At 41.1% G+C, this 17928-nt stretch overlaps 1 protein-coding gene across 2 annotated transcripts in view; it reads left to right on the forward strand.

The window, feature by feature from the left end:
• Positions 1 to 17629, forward strand: part of hace1 (HECT domain and ankyrin repeat containing E3 ubiquitin protein ligase 1) — a 31915-nt gene extending 14286 nt beyond the window's left edge. For both annotated transcript variants that reach the window (XM_079641102.1, XM_079641103.1), the window contains 10 exons: positions 1165 to 1276; positions 4368 to 4465; positions 4586 to 4673; positions 4969 to 5118; positions 6155 to 6351; positions 8629 to 8760; positions 9973 to 10071; positions 13379 to 13449; positions 13537 to 13650; positions 15144 to 17629. In XM_079641102.1, coding sequence (XP_079497228.1) covers positions 1165 to 1276; positions 4368 to 4465; positions 4586 to 4673; positions 4969 to 5118; positions 6155 to 6351; positions 8629 to 8760; positions 9973 to 10071; positions 13379 to 13449; positions 13537 to 13650; positions 15144 to 15246 — 1164 coding nt within the window. In that variant the 3' untranslated portion in view covers positions 15247 to 17629. The remainder of the gene's footprint in view (positions 1 to 1164; positions 1277 to 4367; positions 4466 to 4585; positions 4674 to 4968; positions 5119 to 6154; positions 6352 to 8628; positions 8761 to 9972; positions 10072 to 13378; positions 13450 to 13536; positions 13651 to 15143) is intronic.
• The last annotated feature ends 299 nt before the right edge of the window (positions 17630 to 17928 follow it).

Raw genomic sequence — 17928 nt, forward strand, 5'->3', positions numbered from 1 at the left:
TGCGCTCCTCCAAAGTGACTGGTAGATTAATCGATTAGTCATTTCACTATTCAACTCTTTTGATGATCAATTCGTGATTGAATTAATTGATAAAGCAGGTTTTTTTCCAGCTACTTTTTAAAAAATGTTAAGCTGAGTAAATTTAGTTTTTGGTTGAAATGTTATAGACAAACAACAATGACTTTTAACTGTCAATGTCCCGTTATATATATGGTCACAGTTCTTATAAATAAATACAACTTCATATATCATTTATAGAACTATGAACCTGTTTTAGCCTTTAGAGTCCAGTGCCAACATGACCTCAAACATGTCTGACATTTGCTGCAATTTATTATCGGTGTATGCTGATACTGATGTATATATGATGAAGTAATATCATTCATAGGCTGACATGCCTAGTATAACTTCTCCTCACATAGATGTTTCCTGTCAGGACTTTTTGAAATGGGCCACCATTTATCATCTCCCAAAGACAGATAGTCAAATGTCTCCTCTCAACCTACACTGTTTAATTTGCGTTTTATGCAAACTGCACTGAGGCTCCAAAAGTATTCACCTTATTCTTTGTCCTTTATTTGTAACTCCTCTGTGTGTGCATGTTTGTGTCTTCAGGGACTTTTTGTAGAGTGACTTTGAAAGTGTCCTGTCTTCACTTCAGGATCATTTACCGGTGTTACAACACGGCGATAACACTTGTCTAAAGTCCCGTTTGATATGGCTTCATACATTTTAAGTGCTGCCGCCGTTCTCACTCTTTAGAATTCATATTTGAGCTGCAGCGCTCCAGCCTCGTTACCCATGGATTATGTCTCGCCTGGGAGTAGGCCCTTGTTTTAATTACAGACTTTAACCTGGTGAATTTGATTTCATCTCCTGATTCCTCTCAGTACGCCCCGCAGCCCCAGGAGGAAAAGCCGTTCTCACTCTACCACGCTCATCCTTCACTCTTCCTCCACTGCTCAGAGAACAAAGGCATACATTATGCAAATAACCCTAGCCTCATCTCTGTATTACAGATGAGTGTTTCAGCTCTGAAGGCTTTCCCAGCCATCGGTAGAGACTGAAAAACCCTCAGTCTGAGAGTTGAAAGCGCAGCGAAGTGGTAATTAGTTTAGGAAAGTGCTGTGCAGCGTGGGATGAAGTCTTATTTTCTCTCCTCAGCCCTTCAAGGATCGCTGTGAGTGGTTCTACGAGCATCTGCATGCCGGCCAGCCAGACTCAGACATGGTTCATCGCCCGGTCAACGAGAACGACATCCTGCTGATCCACAGAGGTACACAGCCTCTTCACTCATGAACACAGGAAGTGCATGGTGATCAGAGGAACTCCATTCACAGATTATATTTACAAACTAATGTTATTAAGCCTTTCTTATTGAGTGGTGCAGTGATGACATATTTTTGAATGGCTCACCAGGAAGTAAGCATAGCAATGGCTCCCTCAACAAAAAAAATGGGATTTCCCTTGTGGATTTAGATATGTGGCAAACACACGCTTACAATTATTTTACGTTTCGCTCAGCAGGATAATCTCCACATATTAACATCACTTTGAGATATTGTAGCATGAATGCAATCGGTAGAAATGAAAAGCTAACATAAGGTTAAAAACAAACTACTTAATGGTTGCATAGCTGTGAATTAACACTGCAAACAGGAACTGAAAGTATTTTCCGGGTTTTGGAGTCCCTGGACTCATTACTGCACCGCTCTATTGGCACATGCACATAGAATTAGTGAGTGGAAATCAGAGATTTAGTACTCGAGTCCTGGACTCGCGCACTGATTGACGCGACTCGGACTTGGACTCGTGAATTCTCGCGTACGCTGACTTGGACTCGGACCCGTGAATTTTTCCCCCCACGATGAGTCGGACTCGACTTGTACATTGACGCTCTGACTTGGACTCGGACTTGGACTCGTGAATTTTTCCCCCCACGATGACTCGGACTCGACTTGTACATTGACGCTCTGACTTGGACTCGGACTCGAGCAAGTTTTCTCTGGAGTCTGATGTCCTCTACCCTGGCATGGGCACCTGTGAGGCGAGTTCACGTAGTGGGCCCCGCTATTCCAGTCTAGAGATGTCTAGAGACACACCCCGCATCGTGCTGTATGCTTTCACACATTCTGCTTCCACATTGGAAAAGAGCAGCGCAAAATGCTCATTATGTGGAAACAATATTGAAGAGAAGGCTCCGTAACACATTACTCTAAGGATCAAGTTCAGACATATAGGCTGTCTTGAACACTATCATCAGAGTAATGTGATCTAATCAATACATAAAGATTCAGCCGATAACAGGAAAGCACATGGCTACTTAACATGCAGAATGACGTCATTTTGCATGCTAAGTAGCCATGTGCTTTCTGTGGCTCAATCTTTATGGTAAACCGATTTAACCGGTAAAAGTTCCTTCAAAATAAGAGTCCCGATCTTATTACTATCAAAATAAAAGTGAAAAACGAAAACTTTACCATAGGAAAAATATTGGCATATAAATATAATCACTTCTCTAAAAGGTAACTCATTTTAAATATAGTTAGACACATTAAAGGTCATTTACAATAATAATAATAATATTAATATTAGTAATCAGCTTTATATATGTATAGCACCTATTACAAGAATTGTAGCCAAACTCGCTTCAATGCAGTTCAATAGACAGATTAGTATAACATGACAGGATAAAAGCAATGTAGAGGAGCAGCTACATTTCAACACATATATCCACGAAGGTTAACACATGAAGACTTGTGACTCGGACTTGACTTGGACTCTTCTTAGGTGACTCGGACTTGGACTCGGAGTCGGACTCGAACATAGGTAATGATGACTCGGACTTGACTTGGACTCTTCTTAGGTGACTCGGACTCGGACTCGAACACAAGTAATGATGACTCGGACTCGACTCAGACTCTCCTTGGGTGACTCGGACTTGGACTCGGACTCAACTACGACTCTCCCTTGGTGACTCGGACTTGGACCCGGACTCGAAGAGTGGTGACTCGAGAGTGACTTGGACTCATGAATTGGTGACTTGACTACAACACTGGTGGAAATGTGCCACTTGTTGCACAGTGTGGACATTCAGTGACTACAGTGGAGAGCCGTCAGGGCTCTCTAGGCCCTCTCTGAGGGCCTAAGATATTCTACAAAATAATATTTTAAAACATTATAAAACATATATTTTTTTTAAATATTGTTTTAGTTATATTTTTCATTAGTTTTACCAAAATAACTTGATTTAATTGTATTTAAAATAACATTTCCAAAGAAATAAATCCTTTGAATCTGCCTATTCAGTTTCTCTTGGAATGTGAAGGGTTAAATGAAAGAAGCTCGTCTCTGTGAGGTGAAGATAGGAGCTGATTGGTGGTCCTGCTAGGGTTACTTACTCAACGAGAGAGTAATATCAACTGACAGTCAAATTGACCAATCATATCTTCTCTCTAAATGGGTGGGCTTTATTATCCGCTGGGAAGTTTATGCATATGTTATGACAACGGGTCAAGATTTCCATGGCACAACTTCAAAACAGCGTAAACTTGCCTTCAAAATAAAAGCATTTCCATAAAAAATAGGAAGCCAAGCCAAATTACACTTAAGACATATATACAACTGCAACGAAAGTAACAAACACGATGCAATATCCTTTTCAATTTCAAAGAACACGAATTGGATTATTCAAAGGTGTTGTTCTGTGTGGTAGAGGGTCGCTGTCATTGATGCGTTTTGCACCCTGGACCGTTGTTTTGACATTCCGCTGAAATATACGCTGTGACGTAATAACTTTTTTTTTTTCGAGGGAAGGGGGAGTCAGAGGGCCTCGGTATAAAAGTCACGGCTCGCCACTGAGTGACTACAATAAGCCCAAAACAGACCTACCATTACCTCCCTGGAAGAAGTGTTATTAACTGGATTTGGAACATGCAGGCTGAGGCATTTTGATGCTGCTTTAGTGTCTGAGTGTTTTTGCAGATACATGCATGTGAGATGAAGATAGGCCAGCTTGAGTTATAAAGCCATGACTTTTTATTACCATGAGACATCGCATGTTACATTGTCACATATTTTTGTCGAGTAATTTAGCAGAAACACAAACTTGCATGTTGGCTAACAACAGTTCACTGTTGGCACTTCCGCTATACCACCACATTTGTTTACATTTTTTTGCACGCCTCATGTCGTTCTTATCGATGCTAAAGATATTTTAATCATTCAGATCACAATCCAAAAAGAACGCCTATGGTCTAAAAACATCTCCGGACGACCGTATTCTCCATCTCTTCTCGACATATTTTTCACCTACATGTTTTACTCTACAGTAGACTAATTCTTGTTTTTTTTGCCCTCGCCAACAGATTCTATATTCAGGAGTAGCTGTGAAATGGTTTCTAAGTCCACCAATGAGAAACTCAAACAGGGCATCGCTGTTCGTTTCCATGGCGAGGAGGGGATGGTGGGTTTCTCAATTCATATCACACTGCATGAATCCTTTTCTGTTCCAGCAGTCAGCTGATGAATAAAAGAGCTCCAGTCCCATGTCTGATCTCTCTTCCTGTGTGTTTCTTTGTCCCAGGGTCAGGGGGTGGTCCGGGAGTGGTTTGACGTCCTGTCCAATGAGATCATCAACCCAGACTACGGTCTGTTCACACAGTCAGCTGATGGTACATGGTGTTTTCCTTTACTCTGACAACATTCAGTGTGACTATGTCGAACCTAATCCTGTGTGTGTGTGTGTGTGTGTGTGTGTGTGTGTGTGTGTGTGTGTGTGTGTGTGTGTGTGTGTGTGTGTGTGTGTGTGTGTGTGTGTGTGTGTGTGTGTGTGTGTGTGTGTGTGTGTGTGTGTGTGTGTGTGTGTGTGTGTGTGTGTGTGTGTGTGTGTGTGTGTGTGTGTGTGTGTGTGTGTGTGTGTGTGTGTGTGTGTGTGTGTGTGTGTGTGTGTGTGTGTGTGATTCACAGGCACCACTTTTCAGCCCAACAGTAACTCGTCGGTGAACCCGGACCACCTAAACTACTTTCAGTTTGCGGGTCAGATCCTTGGTCTGGCTCTTTACCACCGGCAGTTGGTCAACATCTATTTCACCCGCTCCTTCTACAAACACATTCTGGGTAAAGAACATTCTCATGTCTGTGGAAAAGAGTCACAATAGTGTCTTGGTTGATAGTATAAAATGATTGGGCCATTTGCGTTTAACCTTTTAAAGTGTTTTGACTAGCATAACATTTCATACACACACCACACGGCTGGAATCAGCCTGACTTCCTCTGCCATGTGACTGTTGAATCAGAGTAGAAAATATATAAGAAAGGCACGGCTTATAACTTCAGATCCAAGAGCTGTAACAACAACAACAATGTCGCTGGTTGCTATCGATACATGAGAACAGTACACAGGAACAGCTAGAGGCTATTTTAAAGGAGAGGTGTCATAGCCATTAGCGTAACGGCTCCACGGATTGGCCCATTTAGTTCCGGGTAAGCACGTACCCGGAAGAATCAAATGGATGATGACGTCATGATGACGTTTCACCAACGAGGCGTTTTGGGGAGGTATTTTCTGTTTTAGAGTTTTACTCGCTACAGGGTGTACTTTGAGGGTTTTGACTCTGCACACCGTTTACATGCAGAAAAACCTTCATAATACACAAGGGGACGGGTAATAACCGGAAAAGCATGACATGTCACCTTTAAATAATATTTCCAGGTTACATCACCCAAAACAATATATCACTGTTCGACTCTGTAATTTTCACATAACTGTAGTGATGTTTTGATCATTTTTAAGGTTTATAGGTATAGCAGGATCCGTATTATTACATGTCATTTATTCCTTGATTATTATTCTAAAGTTAGTTAATTTGTTTAAAAAAATACAGGATTGGATTGTGTAGATGTTGAACCCTAGTGAATATCAAAGATGAAAATGTTTTGTTAAAACACACATTTTCAAAATAAATAAATCCCACACTTATCGTATATAGCAGATGTGTGTGTGTCTTTGAATGTTTGTTTTGGTGTACTTGTGAGGACCCAGTGTTGAGCAACAACCTGTGTTCTGATGACCTTTGGGTTATCCTCACAACAACATTTCTGCAACGGCCTCCTGATGGCTGATACTTCATGCTGTTGTGCATCTGTTCTGCAGGCATCCCAGTGAACTACCAGGACGTGTCGTCAATCGATCCAGAGTACGCCAAGAACCTGCAGTGGATTCTGGACAACGACATCAGTGATCTGGGTCTGGAGCTCACCTTCTCGGTAGAAACGGATGTGTTCGGGGCCATGGAGGAAATGCCGCTTAAACTGGGAGGGACCAGCATTCTCGTCACCCAGGAAAACAAGGTCAGACACAAATACACCCAGAGGCAGGGTAACGTTCAGTGGTTTATTTTACGTTCATATTATATTAATTATAGGTAAAATAGAGATGAGGTTCTTCCACTTGGGATTAGGTTACCCCAGAAGGGTCCGAAGAAGAAAAAAATATAAAAATAATAAAACCTGTTGGAAACACGCTAAAAAGTCTATTATGTTGACACTTTGTGGTCGTAAGAAAAGCAATGTGCTCTCACTACACAGCCTGTCCTTTGAGGAAGTTAAATGCATCCACATACTGTATAGAGCTCCTGCGGATGATGTCACATATGCTGGTCACGTGACGAGAAACGAAGGGGGCAGCCATTTTGGCAGTAATCGCGTCAGTAAATTCATTGGCAGGCACTGGCAGACTGTCGAGGATGGTGGATAACTGCTGTGCACCAGGTTGCACAAATAGGCGTGGGAAGAAGAAAGGTGTATCTTATTATCGCATTCCAAAAGACGCGGAGAGGAGGGAAAAGTGGATCGCAGCGATTAAAAGAGCCAGGAGCCGTCTGAACAAGACTGAAAGATGGGACCCCCCGGCCGTTTGCTTTCGCTTATGCAGTGATCACTTCATATCAGGTGGGTGAAGGAATACAGTACAATGCTACAAAAAGTTTTCAAAAAGCAAAAATACAAACTAGTTTCAGACGCACTGCAGTAGCTATCCAAGCTAATAAACAAACATGCTAACGTGACACTGCCGTAGCTAGACAAGCTAATAAACAAACAATGCTAACGTGACACTGCCTATCAAACTGGAATAATTTAATACTTACCCTTGCAGTGATGATGCCGAAGTTTTTGGATGTAAGACTCCACAGTTGAATGTTGTTTACGAAGCCGGACTGACACCATTTGTAAGCCTCCAAGCTTTTGTAAGCTCTGAGGGAGTCTCCTGAGTACACTGATGGAAAGCTTACAAGATAGCTGTGGATGTCCGCGTAGCGCAAGTCGGGTACATCGTCTTCAGAGCAGGAGGTTATGCTCTTGAAAAGCACACCGGGTGCATTATATGGGTCGCTTATATTTAATCTTTCTAATTTTGTACTATAAAGCCGAATTTCACTTGAATTAAAATGAGATGTATACTCGCACGGTAGGAAAACGCTGGCGCCGGTCGTCATGTTTACTGCCAAAATGGTGGCTGATAACCAAAAGTCACGTGACCGCAGGAGCTCTATATCACTACTCAAGGAGAGGGGGGTCACTAAAATGTATGTAAACCTGTTGTCCAATTTTCTACATACTCCTATTTCTCGAGTAACCTGGTTTCTTGTTGTCATGGAAACTTGATGTCAACTTGACTTAACTTCAATTTAAAAAACAGGACTGAATGTTTTCTTTTCTTTCCTTCTTTAGAAAAACAGGTTTGATAGTGTTAGTTGCGAGTAAATGTTAAATATGGCCGGGATAATTGAAAGAATTAACTATGCATACATTTTTTAGTAAAAATGTATTTTTATAGAAGGTTATTTGATATTTTTGTACATTGTACCAAATTACATCTTACATATGAATTCGTTAGCATTATTAGTAATTGACAGATTTAATAAATCCCATTAAACAGACCTAAGGTAGCTGTTTTCCCCTGTTTCAATCTTTTTTTAAGCTACGCTGACTAGCATTTATCTGAATCAGAGTGGTATCAATCTTCTCTAACTTTCAGCAAGAAGGAAGTACATTTCAAACTACCCCTTTTTTTTAAATGAAGTTCCTGTAAGGTTATGTATATTTAGCAGCAGGTTGTGTGCCTAAAGAATTTAGGTACCCAAACATATGGTGTTTGAAAGCAGCTTACTTTGAATACTAAGCTTTGCCAAAAGTCAGGTCATTTTCATAGATTGGATTGATTTAAATATGTGGCGTCCACAATTAAAACATCTTACAAATGTATCTGAGATAATCTGCATATTTTAGACTGGCTCTTTCTCTTTGGTTTTAAAGTTTTGACTGGTGTCTCACGTTTATGTTGTTTATGACAGAGTAAAGTATGCATAATTAATGAGCAATTTAAGTTCCCCTCTAGTATATTCATCTGAAGTTGGTCTCTTATGAGCGATTGATCTCTGCTCCAGCTAATTGCCACGAAGAGTCCCAATTACAGGGTGCAGTGCTGCAGTGCTCCTGCAGAGGGCACTGTCTTCAAGCAAGAGAAGCAGGAGGCAAGAGAATAACTGTGTATGAGTTCTGACTCTTATCTATCAGTGTGAGTACGTGGGGACTCTGATCCGCGGTTGTTTGTCTGTCCTCTCTCAGGCCGAGTACGTGCAGCTGGTGACGGAGCTGAGGATGACGCGGGCCATCCAGCCTCAGATAAACGCCTTCCTGCAAGGATTCCACACGTTCATCCTCCCCTCGCTCATTCAACTTTTCGATGAATACGAATTGGTTAGTCATCCTCCTCCCGTCTCTTTCTACTTCTCTCATCCGACCTCTCTCACTGTTGGCATTCTCCTTGTTTCTCTGCCTGCCCGTTCGGCTCTGATGCAGGGATTGATTAGCCATGTCTGGATGGGGCAGGGTGCTAGGGTCACCTTGAAGCCCGTCCTTCCTTCCAACTCCATTAGAGGGTTTTTTATGTGTGTGTCGGCAGATTTAATGTCCTCACTTGTGCGAGGATCAATATTGTAGCATGATGATTATCCCAGCGTGCATTTGTCGGACATGCCTCGGACTCGCTGTCATCGCAGGACATCTGAACAGCTCATCACTGTCACTCTGATCAGTGTACAAGTTTAAAGCATGGGGAAATATAAATAGATTCTTCTTATCGAATAAAATAATTCCCTTACAGAGTCAAACCAACAATGAAAGTGTTTACTAATGTGTGAGTTTCCAAAGCCTGAAATATCTTCTTCCTCTGTGCAGTATAGAGCTTTATTGTTGTCCAAAGATTGTTTAAAACAAACCAACTGCAGCCCTGTACCTTTTATTAACTGTAGTTTATATGAACTCAGATTCACACAATATCCTTCAGCCTCACTGGAAAACCAAATGTGTTGTTCTGCTGCTGAAAGTCATACATGTCTATCACAAGCAGTAGTAGAAGAATTGTCCCTCAATAAAATTGTCTAAAATATACCTACATTTTTGTTGAAAGAGGAACAATTCAATCAAAGATTTATAAAATAATAACATTACAAAAGCGGACGGATGCACATAAAATACTGTTTCTTATTACAAAAATATATAACTGTAGTGTTTCTGCTTACAGTTCAATCCCAGCAGACAGCCAACTCAGTTTCCACAGCCGTAGATTACCTTACATAAAGATACAATTATTTCTACACATTGAGGTCTAAATATTTTAAATACGAATAAAAACAAGCATTATTAATAAATATAAGTACACTTTGTTGAGCTATTGGAATTGATATCTGAACATTTATTCAGTGTGTGTGTGTGTGTGTGTGTGTGTGTGTGTGTGTGTGTGTGTGTGTGTGTGTGTGTGTGTGTGTGTGTGTGTGTGTGTGTGTGTGTGTGTGTGTGTGTGTGTGTGTGTGTGTGTGTGTGTGTGTGTGTGTGTGTGTGTGTGTGTGTGTGTGTGTGTGTGTGTGTGTGTGTGTGTGTGTGTGTGTGTGTGTGTGTGTGTGTGTGCAGGAGCTCCTGTTGTCAGGGATGCCAGAGGTGGATGTGGAGGACTGGTACAGGAACACAGAGTACACCAGTGGCTACGACCCTCAGGAGCCGGTCATCAAGGTGGGCTTTCTTCTTCTGTCTGACATCACACACACTACATGAAGCTTTGCAGTTTGCATGTTATTTAAAATGTGGTTTGTTCTGTTCATCATGGTGCACATGAATCAAAGCGCAACCGTATTTACACATTCCATGATCTAAAATTAGAAATCCTCTTATTAGTCCCAAAGCTGGGAAATGTACATTCCAACCAGGGCTCGACATTAAGGACTGCCCGATGGCCCGGGGCCATCTAGTATTTAGCTCGGGCAATGAAGCCTCACCTGCTGGTTGCCCGATCGGGCAATCTATTATGCTAGTATCATGCAGCTCGCGGATCCAGTAATGAGTGACCCGACAGTAAAACTAAACATATCTATAACTAGTTTAGGTAGTTTGAGAAGTAATTAAAATAGCTACGAGTGATATTCTAACCTGAAGTGTGTGTTTTGTCCGCTCACCGCTGCATGTGATCATGCAGAGCTGCGTGTCGACTCGTCAGCACCAGCTGATATCTCTCTCCCGTCAGATTAGACTTCACTCGCGTTTATGTCCATATCGATCAGATCCAGCTAGTTCTAGCTAATGATAGGACTACCTGCTTATTAAAAGACACCTAAACAATAAGTGTCGCTATGCAACCGGGTGAGGCCACAAAGTATAGCGCAGCATTATGCATTTGTTTACATGCCCACCGGAACCCCGAGGCATTACCAACAGATCAACGCACAATCAACCCATACAGCACATCTCTTTCTCCACATTAAGTGTTACACATTAGAATTGACTATTCTTGTCTGTCACATACTCTTCTTGTCTGTCACATAAGTGGCGCAACTGAAGCGGTATTGTGCTAAAGGGAAATTATTTTGACCGAAGAGATTTAGATTTGCCGGCTAAAGGGAACTCTGACGTCGCCATTTTGTATGCTTCGCGGATGCGCTCGGCTCCTCTCGACTGCTGCTCGGGTCTGCTCGGTCAGCTTCCGGATGAGGAGGCATTCGTTCGACCAACTTACAGTAGATAACATTACAAACATTTTTAACAGGGGCCATAATAGTGTAAATAATGTTTGTTTTGGCAGTTACAACTGAATGTAATGTTTTCTACTTTTTTACATCTGGGAAGGCATGTGCCTTCATCAGATGGAAAGTGTCTTGACCAACAACTTAAGTATTTCTTATAGCTATGCAGGGCATGCAAGGGAGCAAACACAAACAAGAACAAACAAACCAGTGAAATGAAGAATAAAATTGAAATTGTACAATATAATATTGTGCTGGTTCATCTTAGAATTCAGTCTAGAGAATGCACCAGACAGCATCTACAGTAAGACCTGCAAAACTCTAAATGTTCTAGGGGGAGGCCCCTCAAAACCTTCGTGCAATTTCGTCCGCGCCCATTTTTCCTGGCAATCTCTATTGGGCTCAGGGCCATCTGTAAATTAGCTTAGATGGTCCACAGGGCCATCTCCCAAAATCCTTAATGTCATGCACTGCCAACTGCAAAGACACAGGGCAGAGAAAAGGCAAAAAACATGCGTAGACTAATATAATTAATAAAAAGGCAAGCAGGTAAAGTCATGTACAAATCATGTACACATCGAAAAAGATCCATGGATAAAATATAAGTTGCAGCATTATAAAAGCAAGTGAAAATATTCAAGTAGTGAAGAAGCAGCTTTAATAACACAAATACATTGTACAAATATATATATTGCAGTAGTTAGGGAGTAGGGGAAAAAGACTACCCTTGCCTGCCTCTTGTTACAAAAGTCAAACCAACAGAAATCGCAGTCTGTTAATTACAGTAACTAAAAACACTTTTAAAACAGCAAATTCTAAAATGCCTCAGAACCTGGATATAACCCCAACAGGTGCCTCATATTTTGAACCTAGTTCAAATGTTTCCGTGTTCAGTGATGTGTTTAAATGTTCCAAGTTTACAGGGAAAATACTAGGGGGGGGGGGGGGGAATAAATGGACTTGCATGCATTGCCATTCACTCTTGAATGATTATGATGAATGATTACGAATAGATAGAGCCCCCTAACAAATCTGTAAAAATTAGATTTATTTTATTGAAAAGAGTAAAATGCTGAATTAGAGTCAATATGGCTTTCGGATTTCAGAACGAACATGTACAATTAGCTGGTAATACATCTGAATATATAAAGATTAGACGTGGAGTGCCACAAGGTTCAGTGTTGGGATCCAAACTCTTTCTTTTGTATATTAATGACATTTGTCAAACGTCCAAGTCACTCAAATGTTTGTTTGACACAAGTCTTTAGTTCAGGGGATGATTTAAATATTGTGGCAGAAATTATTGTAAATTAAACGGTCAAACTTAACATTTGACAAACAAATGAACGGATGAATGAAAATAAAGTACAAATAGGATCAAATGACAGATAAACAAAACCAGTGTATATGGTCAACTCTAGAACAAATATAGAGTATCCAAAGAAAACACAATATGGAAAATACTGAATATGGTTGAACACTTTATTATAGACATCTACTACAAAAAACAAAAAGATTATGGACATATGATACGATAAAGTGTGCAGCTGCGTGCATCATGTTTACTTATCCCAAGATAAGATGAATCTTGAGTATGGTTGGGCGTTCACGCTAAGTTGCACACTGATGCCATCTACCCACACTACATCAAAAAAGGAGAATTGTGATGGAAGGATTGACCAACGTGGGTGGGATAGCAGTAACATGCTGCTGCTGACACCCTATGTTTCTTCTCTGCAATGCTGGCAAAATGTGTTGCTATAATTTATAATATAAATAATGTGTCTGTTTTAGTAATGAATTATTATAGACACGCTATTTTAGGAAAGTAGAAAGTTGTCCCGCAGGGAATAAAAAACGATTTATAAAAATCTGAAATATTGATGAATATTCCTTTCCACTGCTTCCAAACGTCTGGAACCGCGGCTACAGCAATGTAACTTCAAATGACGGCAGCACTGAGCCCATACCATGTTCCTGTTAGTGTTGACTTCCTGTCTGTCTTCTCCTGCTGTTCCCTTTATTCTTAACTTCCTGTCTGACTTAATGTATGTGACGTCCAGCGCTCTTTTTCTTACTGACATTACATTCACCGGACTTCTTTCTGCAGATTGATATGCCTGCACATAGTCCCCTGATCCTTCCTAGCAACGCTCTATTCTCCTTAGCAACGCTCTGTTAGCGAAAATGAACAACCTCTGGAATATCCAAATTGACCAATCAGAATCTATTGTTTAACTTAGCCGTGTAAGTGTGGTGTTATAATGTTGTCCTCTGATTGAGCTCCTGTGTGTGTCCTGCAGTGGTTCTGGGAGGTGGTGCACAGTCTGACCCAGGAGGAGCGGGTTCTGCTGCTTCAGTTTGTCACTGGAAGGTTCGTGTGCTGATTTCAATAAAGTCGTAGACAAAGAAGAATGTGTGAATGTTCATCATATGGTAACAGAGAGTCCTTCTCCACCAGCTCCAGGGTTCCTCACGGGGGCTTCGCCTTCCTGATGGGGGGCAGCGGGCTACAGAAGTTCAGCATCGCTGCAATGCCATTCACCTCCAACCTGCTGCCTACCTCCAGCACCTGGTAAGGCTCTCTGTCAGTGCTCAGGAAACAATCTATATTCTCGGAGAGACTAAGGTCCAAAGATGTGGCGAAAAACTAATTTAAACAAAAAATGAAATGATCAACTTATTACAACATGCACAGAAATGTTGTACAAATAATCACAGCTCTGGAAAAAGTTTGCGGTCAACAAAAAATATAGCAAGTCTCTATATTAATTATAATATTAAAAACAATGACAGCTACCGGGTCACCATATTGCCCACTTGATAGAGCCGACGGCCGGGGTTCGATCCCGGCCTGGGACCATTTACAGCATGTCTCCCACTTTCTATTCTGCCTGCTCACTAATGGCATGTGGCCCAAAAATACCTTAAAATGACCAATACCTAATAATCAAAACTGAAACAAACCTTACTAATATTAAACTAAATTCACCATTTTGTTAGTTTGATGGTTTCTACAGTGAGCCTTCTTCTTTCCACTTGTAATCAGACCTGTCGGACCTTCTTATTATCCTTTCTTGTCATGTTCTCCTGGTTGATGTGTCTCAGATATGGCCAACCTCTTGATGACTGATCAAACAAAGTTCATAGCACTGTACATGACCTTCAAAGTGCTCACTGTGCTGTTCACTCTGCATGGTTGACTGGAGACAGAGGGTCAGTCTCTATAAGCAGGGAGGGTTACCGTTTCAATAAATTACTTAAATATGTTTTAATCTAGGTACAATATAAAAGTCATGTAACGTGGTTGCTTTTGGATTATCTCAATATCAAATGCAATACAAGCAAAACAAGATAAACAATATATCAATAAGATATGTATTACTTAAGTGTATCATGTTTAGACGGTAGAGCAATGTGACCTTAGAAGAGAAGAAACCAAGACATCAACGATGTGTCCTCTGCTCAGAGATTGTATTGATAGGAAAAGCTGTCTTTCATTCAGCGTATTCAGGCAGCAGCCGATACACCAACACTGAAACGCATGAGCACATACTACAGTTTAAAAAAGCAGAAATACAATCTGAACAAAAAAGAAGAATGAAATCAAAAATTCTTTATTTGTCCCGCAGCAGTTCAATTTACAAAAAAGGATTTCTGATTGAATTCTTAAAAGTAGTCTTAATGGAAGCAATACATTTCCCACACAGAAATATCATATTTTAAACTAGAGGCCACGATGATGGACTGGAAGATTGGCTATGGTTTCACTCAAGACTCGTTTCCCTTCGTGTTGAGGGACTTGTGACTGCATGTGCTTCTAAAGTATATTGTAACATTGTATTTTTGCTAGAAATCCCATTTATTTTGAAGTCACTCCCCGGCCTGTCCCCCAGCAGCCTGAGCTGAGGGACAGGTGTTGCCCTGCACTAGAGGGCAGTGTGTCTCTGCTGTCAGAGCTCATGTCACAGTGAGCAGCTCTTTCTTCTGTCACTACTAAAGAAACACCTTTCCTCCTCCTCCTCCTCCTCCTCCTCCTCCTCCTCCTCCTCCTCCTCCTCCCCACAGTATCAACATGCTGAAACTCCCAGAGTACCCGAGCCAGGAGGTCCTGAGAGACCGGCTGCTCGTAGCACTGCATTGTGGGAGCTACGGCTACACCATGGCGTGAACACCTCATCAGTTCTGCTGCTGTGAGTGTGTGCAGCTCTGTGTAGTCAGACGCTGCTTATGCTGGACCTACAAAAGGGAACACTTCTGACTAATGAGCTGCTGTAGAGGAGCACAGACTGATGGAGGGACAGGTTCTGGATCCATACCTGTGCCAGAACCTCAACTTCCTTATTATCATTATTCATCTGCTAATTATGCAAATTGTTATTTAGTATCTTCTGAATATCACTATTTTCATGCAGTTATTTAGGATAAAGACAGCATTTATACCACAAATCATTTACTGAAGACACAGGATAATAATGATAATCACGATTAAGCATTTTCATGCATGCTTACTGAATGTCAAATATGGATTTAGCATATGGAGCTCTCTATATGGAACCAGTGTAGAATTGATCAAACATGGAATCAATTTCCCTGCATCATATCCATATCACAGCTTCACAGTGCAGAGGTCAGGCGCACAGACACAGAACTGCGCGTCCTAGTAGCTTTTCTCCAGATCCAAAACCACATACTATCACGACTGGGTGTTATTAGAGGATCAAAACGCGAAGGTTCAAATATGAAAGCTGATTTTATACTTCATTGCACTGTGGAGTGGAATGAAACCCACTTTTTTTGTTATGTTTGCCAAACTTTGAAAAATATAGTAAAATCAAAGCACTTAATGACCAAAAATGTGTAGTCACATTCAAGCCTTTGTTGATAGCTGATGATTGCATTCCAAAACCATAAGCATTAGAAATGAGCTACACAGCATGAGTCCTGATGGAGGCTGATGGCTGGAGCTCCTCACACCAGAGAAGCCTTTGTTTCTGCAGCTGGCTGTGTGCACGTTGAGAGGAGGAAAGGGCTCAAAGTGGGAAGAACACTGTGTCTGTCTGTGTATGTTGTAATATTAGGATTAAAGCTGCTTTCACATGATGCACGATTAGCTCTTATCGCACCGTGATGTTGGGGGGGCAGAGCCTGGCTGTGGTCCTACTAATGGTTACCTCCCCTGCTAGCTTAAGATAAGATGGACCTTTATTGATCCCCATTGGGAAATGCAGGTGTTAAAGCAGCAACATAATAAGACAGTAACACAAAGTACACATGAGAATACACACAAGGATAATAATAACAAAATAAACATGTAGTAACAGTATAAATCTACATACAGATATGTGAGCACGGTTAAATAGCTACACATTTAAATGTGCGGGTGAAAGTTCTATGTGTTGTAAAGGCATGCGCCGCTACACACAGCTGTTATCTGATCAATTAGTGCACCTAAAGCTCAATGGCAAACAAGGTCAAAGTAGAAATAATCAGAATTTTATACGCAGCGCTTGGTGACAAGTGGTGCGCAACGTCGACGGTAGCGCTCCCGCCTAGTTGGACACTATTCTCTCCATAGAAACACGTCATTGCACAGCCGTTTTACCGTGTACCATGGGACTGCAGCTTTACCGTCATTAGGACAAATAGTCTCTAACCAGAAGAAATAGACCCAGAACACGTGATCACAGTGAGGTTGGTTTTATTATAATGAGTGGTTTAAATGAGGCTACGATTGAAAGATGATTTAGTATTCCTACACCGCCATTTCCCCCTGTGCATATCATGAATATCATTCGCAAAAATATGCGTTGCATGAGTCGGGCTGTCTGTAAAGGATTGGAGAATTCAAATTCCAGTGACGATTTGTCAGAAAATACATTTGAGATAACGATACAAAATAATGCCAATAATACCAACACATTGAGGAAAAAGGGAATTTATTTATTGATTTTGTACCAAATACATATTATAATGAGCACTGCCAAGTATAGATATTTATTGACTTTCATTTGGAGTGTAATTTATCAAATGAGTGTGCAGACTGAACATGGATATTAATCCCAGTTATTAAACGTGCTGTATGACTCAGGTTATTTCCATCTGGCTTCTTTGCTGCATGAACCCCTTCAACCAAGTGATAGCTCTCTGTTTGTGTGTGTTCTTGTTTTTGACAAGCAGCGATACCTGATCAACATGAACGTGTCTGGCTTGCAGTGCCAAAAACGTAATGCTGAAATCATTTTATCCATGTTTATATCTTTCATTTGTATATTTGCCTTCTCAAACATGCTGAAAATTAGTGTTTATCCAAAAGAGACGGGAACATGCCATGAGGTTTTTCCGTATGTAAAGAGTGTATAAGTTGATTTCATATTTCACATTATTTATCAGTATTGTTTTGAAGGCCTTATCAGAAATGCTTTTGTAAACAGTTGTTAATGTTTATTGAAAATGGATCCTTTATAGATATTTCTCCAGTATCAAATGATGTATTTTACCATAAATGTACGCTGTGCTTTGAGCTTTTATTCAAATAAAAAATGTTTTGACAATCTTGGATTTCATCATGTCCCTCACAGAGGGAAACACTGTGGCAGATAACATTTAGGATGGAGTGAGTGTGAGGGGACGGTGAGGAGCCGATGCCCTGTGGTGTGTGTGCGCACAAAGTGTGTGTTTGCCTGGATAAACATAAGTGTCCGCAGCATGAGTGCTGTGCAGGGTCACCGGGTCGGAGCAGCAGGTCCCAACATCCAGAGAGAGCAGCATCTGTTTCCCTTTAATGTAGCGTGTTTTTGTGAATATAAATGGTCTGTAAAGGCTAACATCCCTGTGTTCCTGAGGGAGGGAG

The sequence above is a fragment of the Notothenia rossii genome (assembly GCF_949606895.1).
Source record: "Notothenia rossii genome assembly, chromosome: 7".
NCBI classification, from domain to species: Eukaryota; Metazoa; Chordata; class Actinopteri; order Perciformes; family Nototheniidae; genus Notothenia; species Notothenia rossii.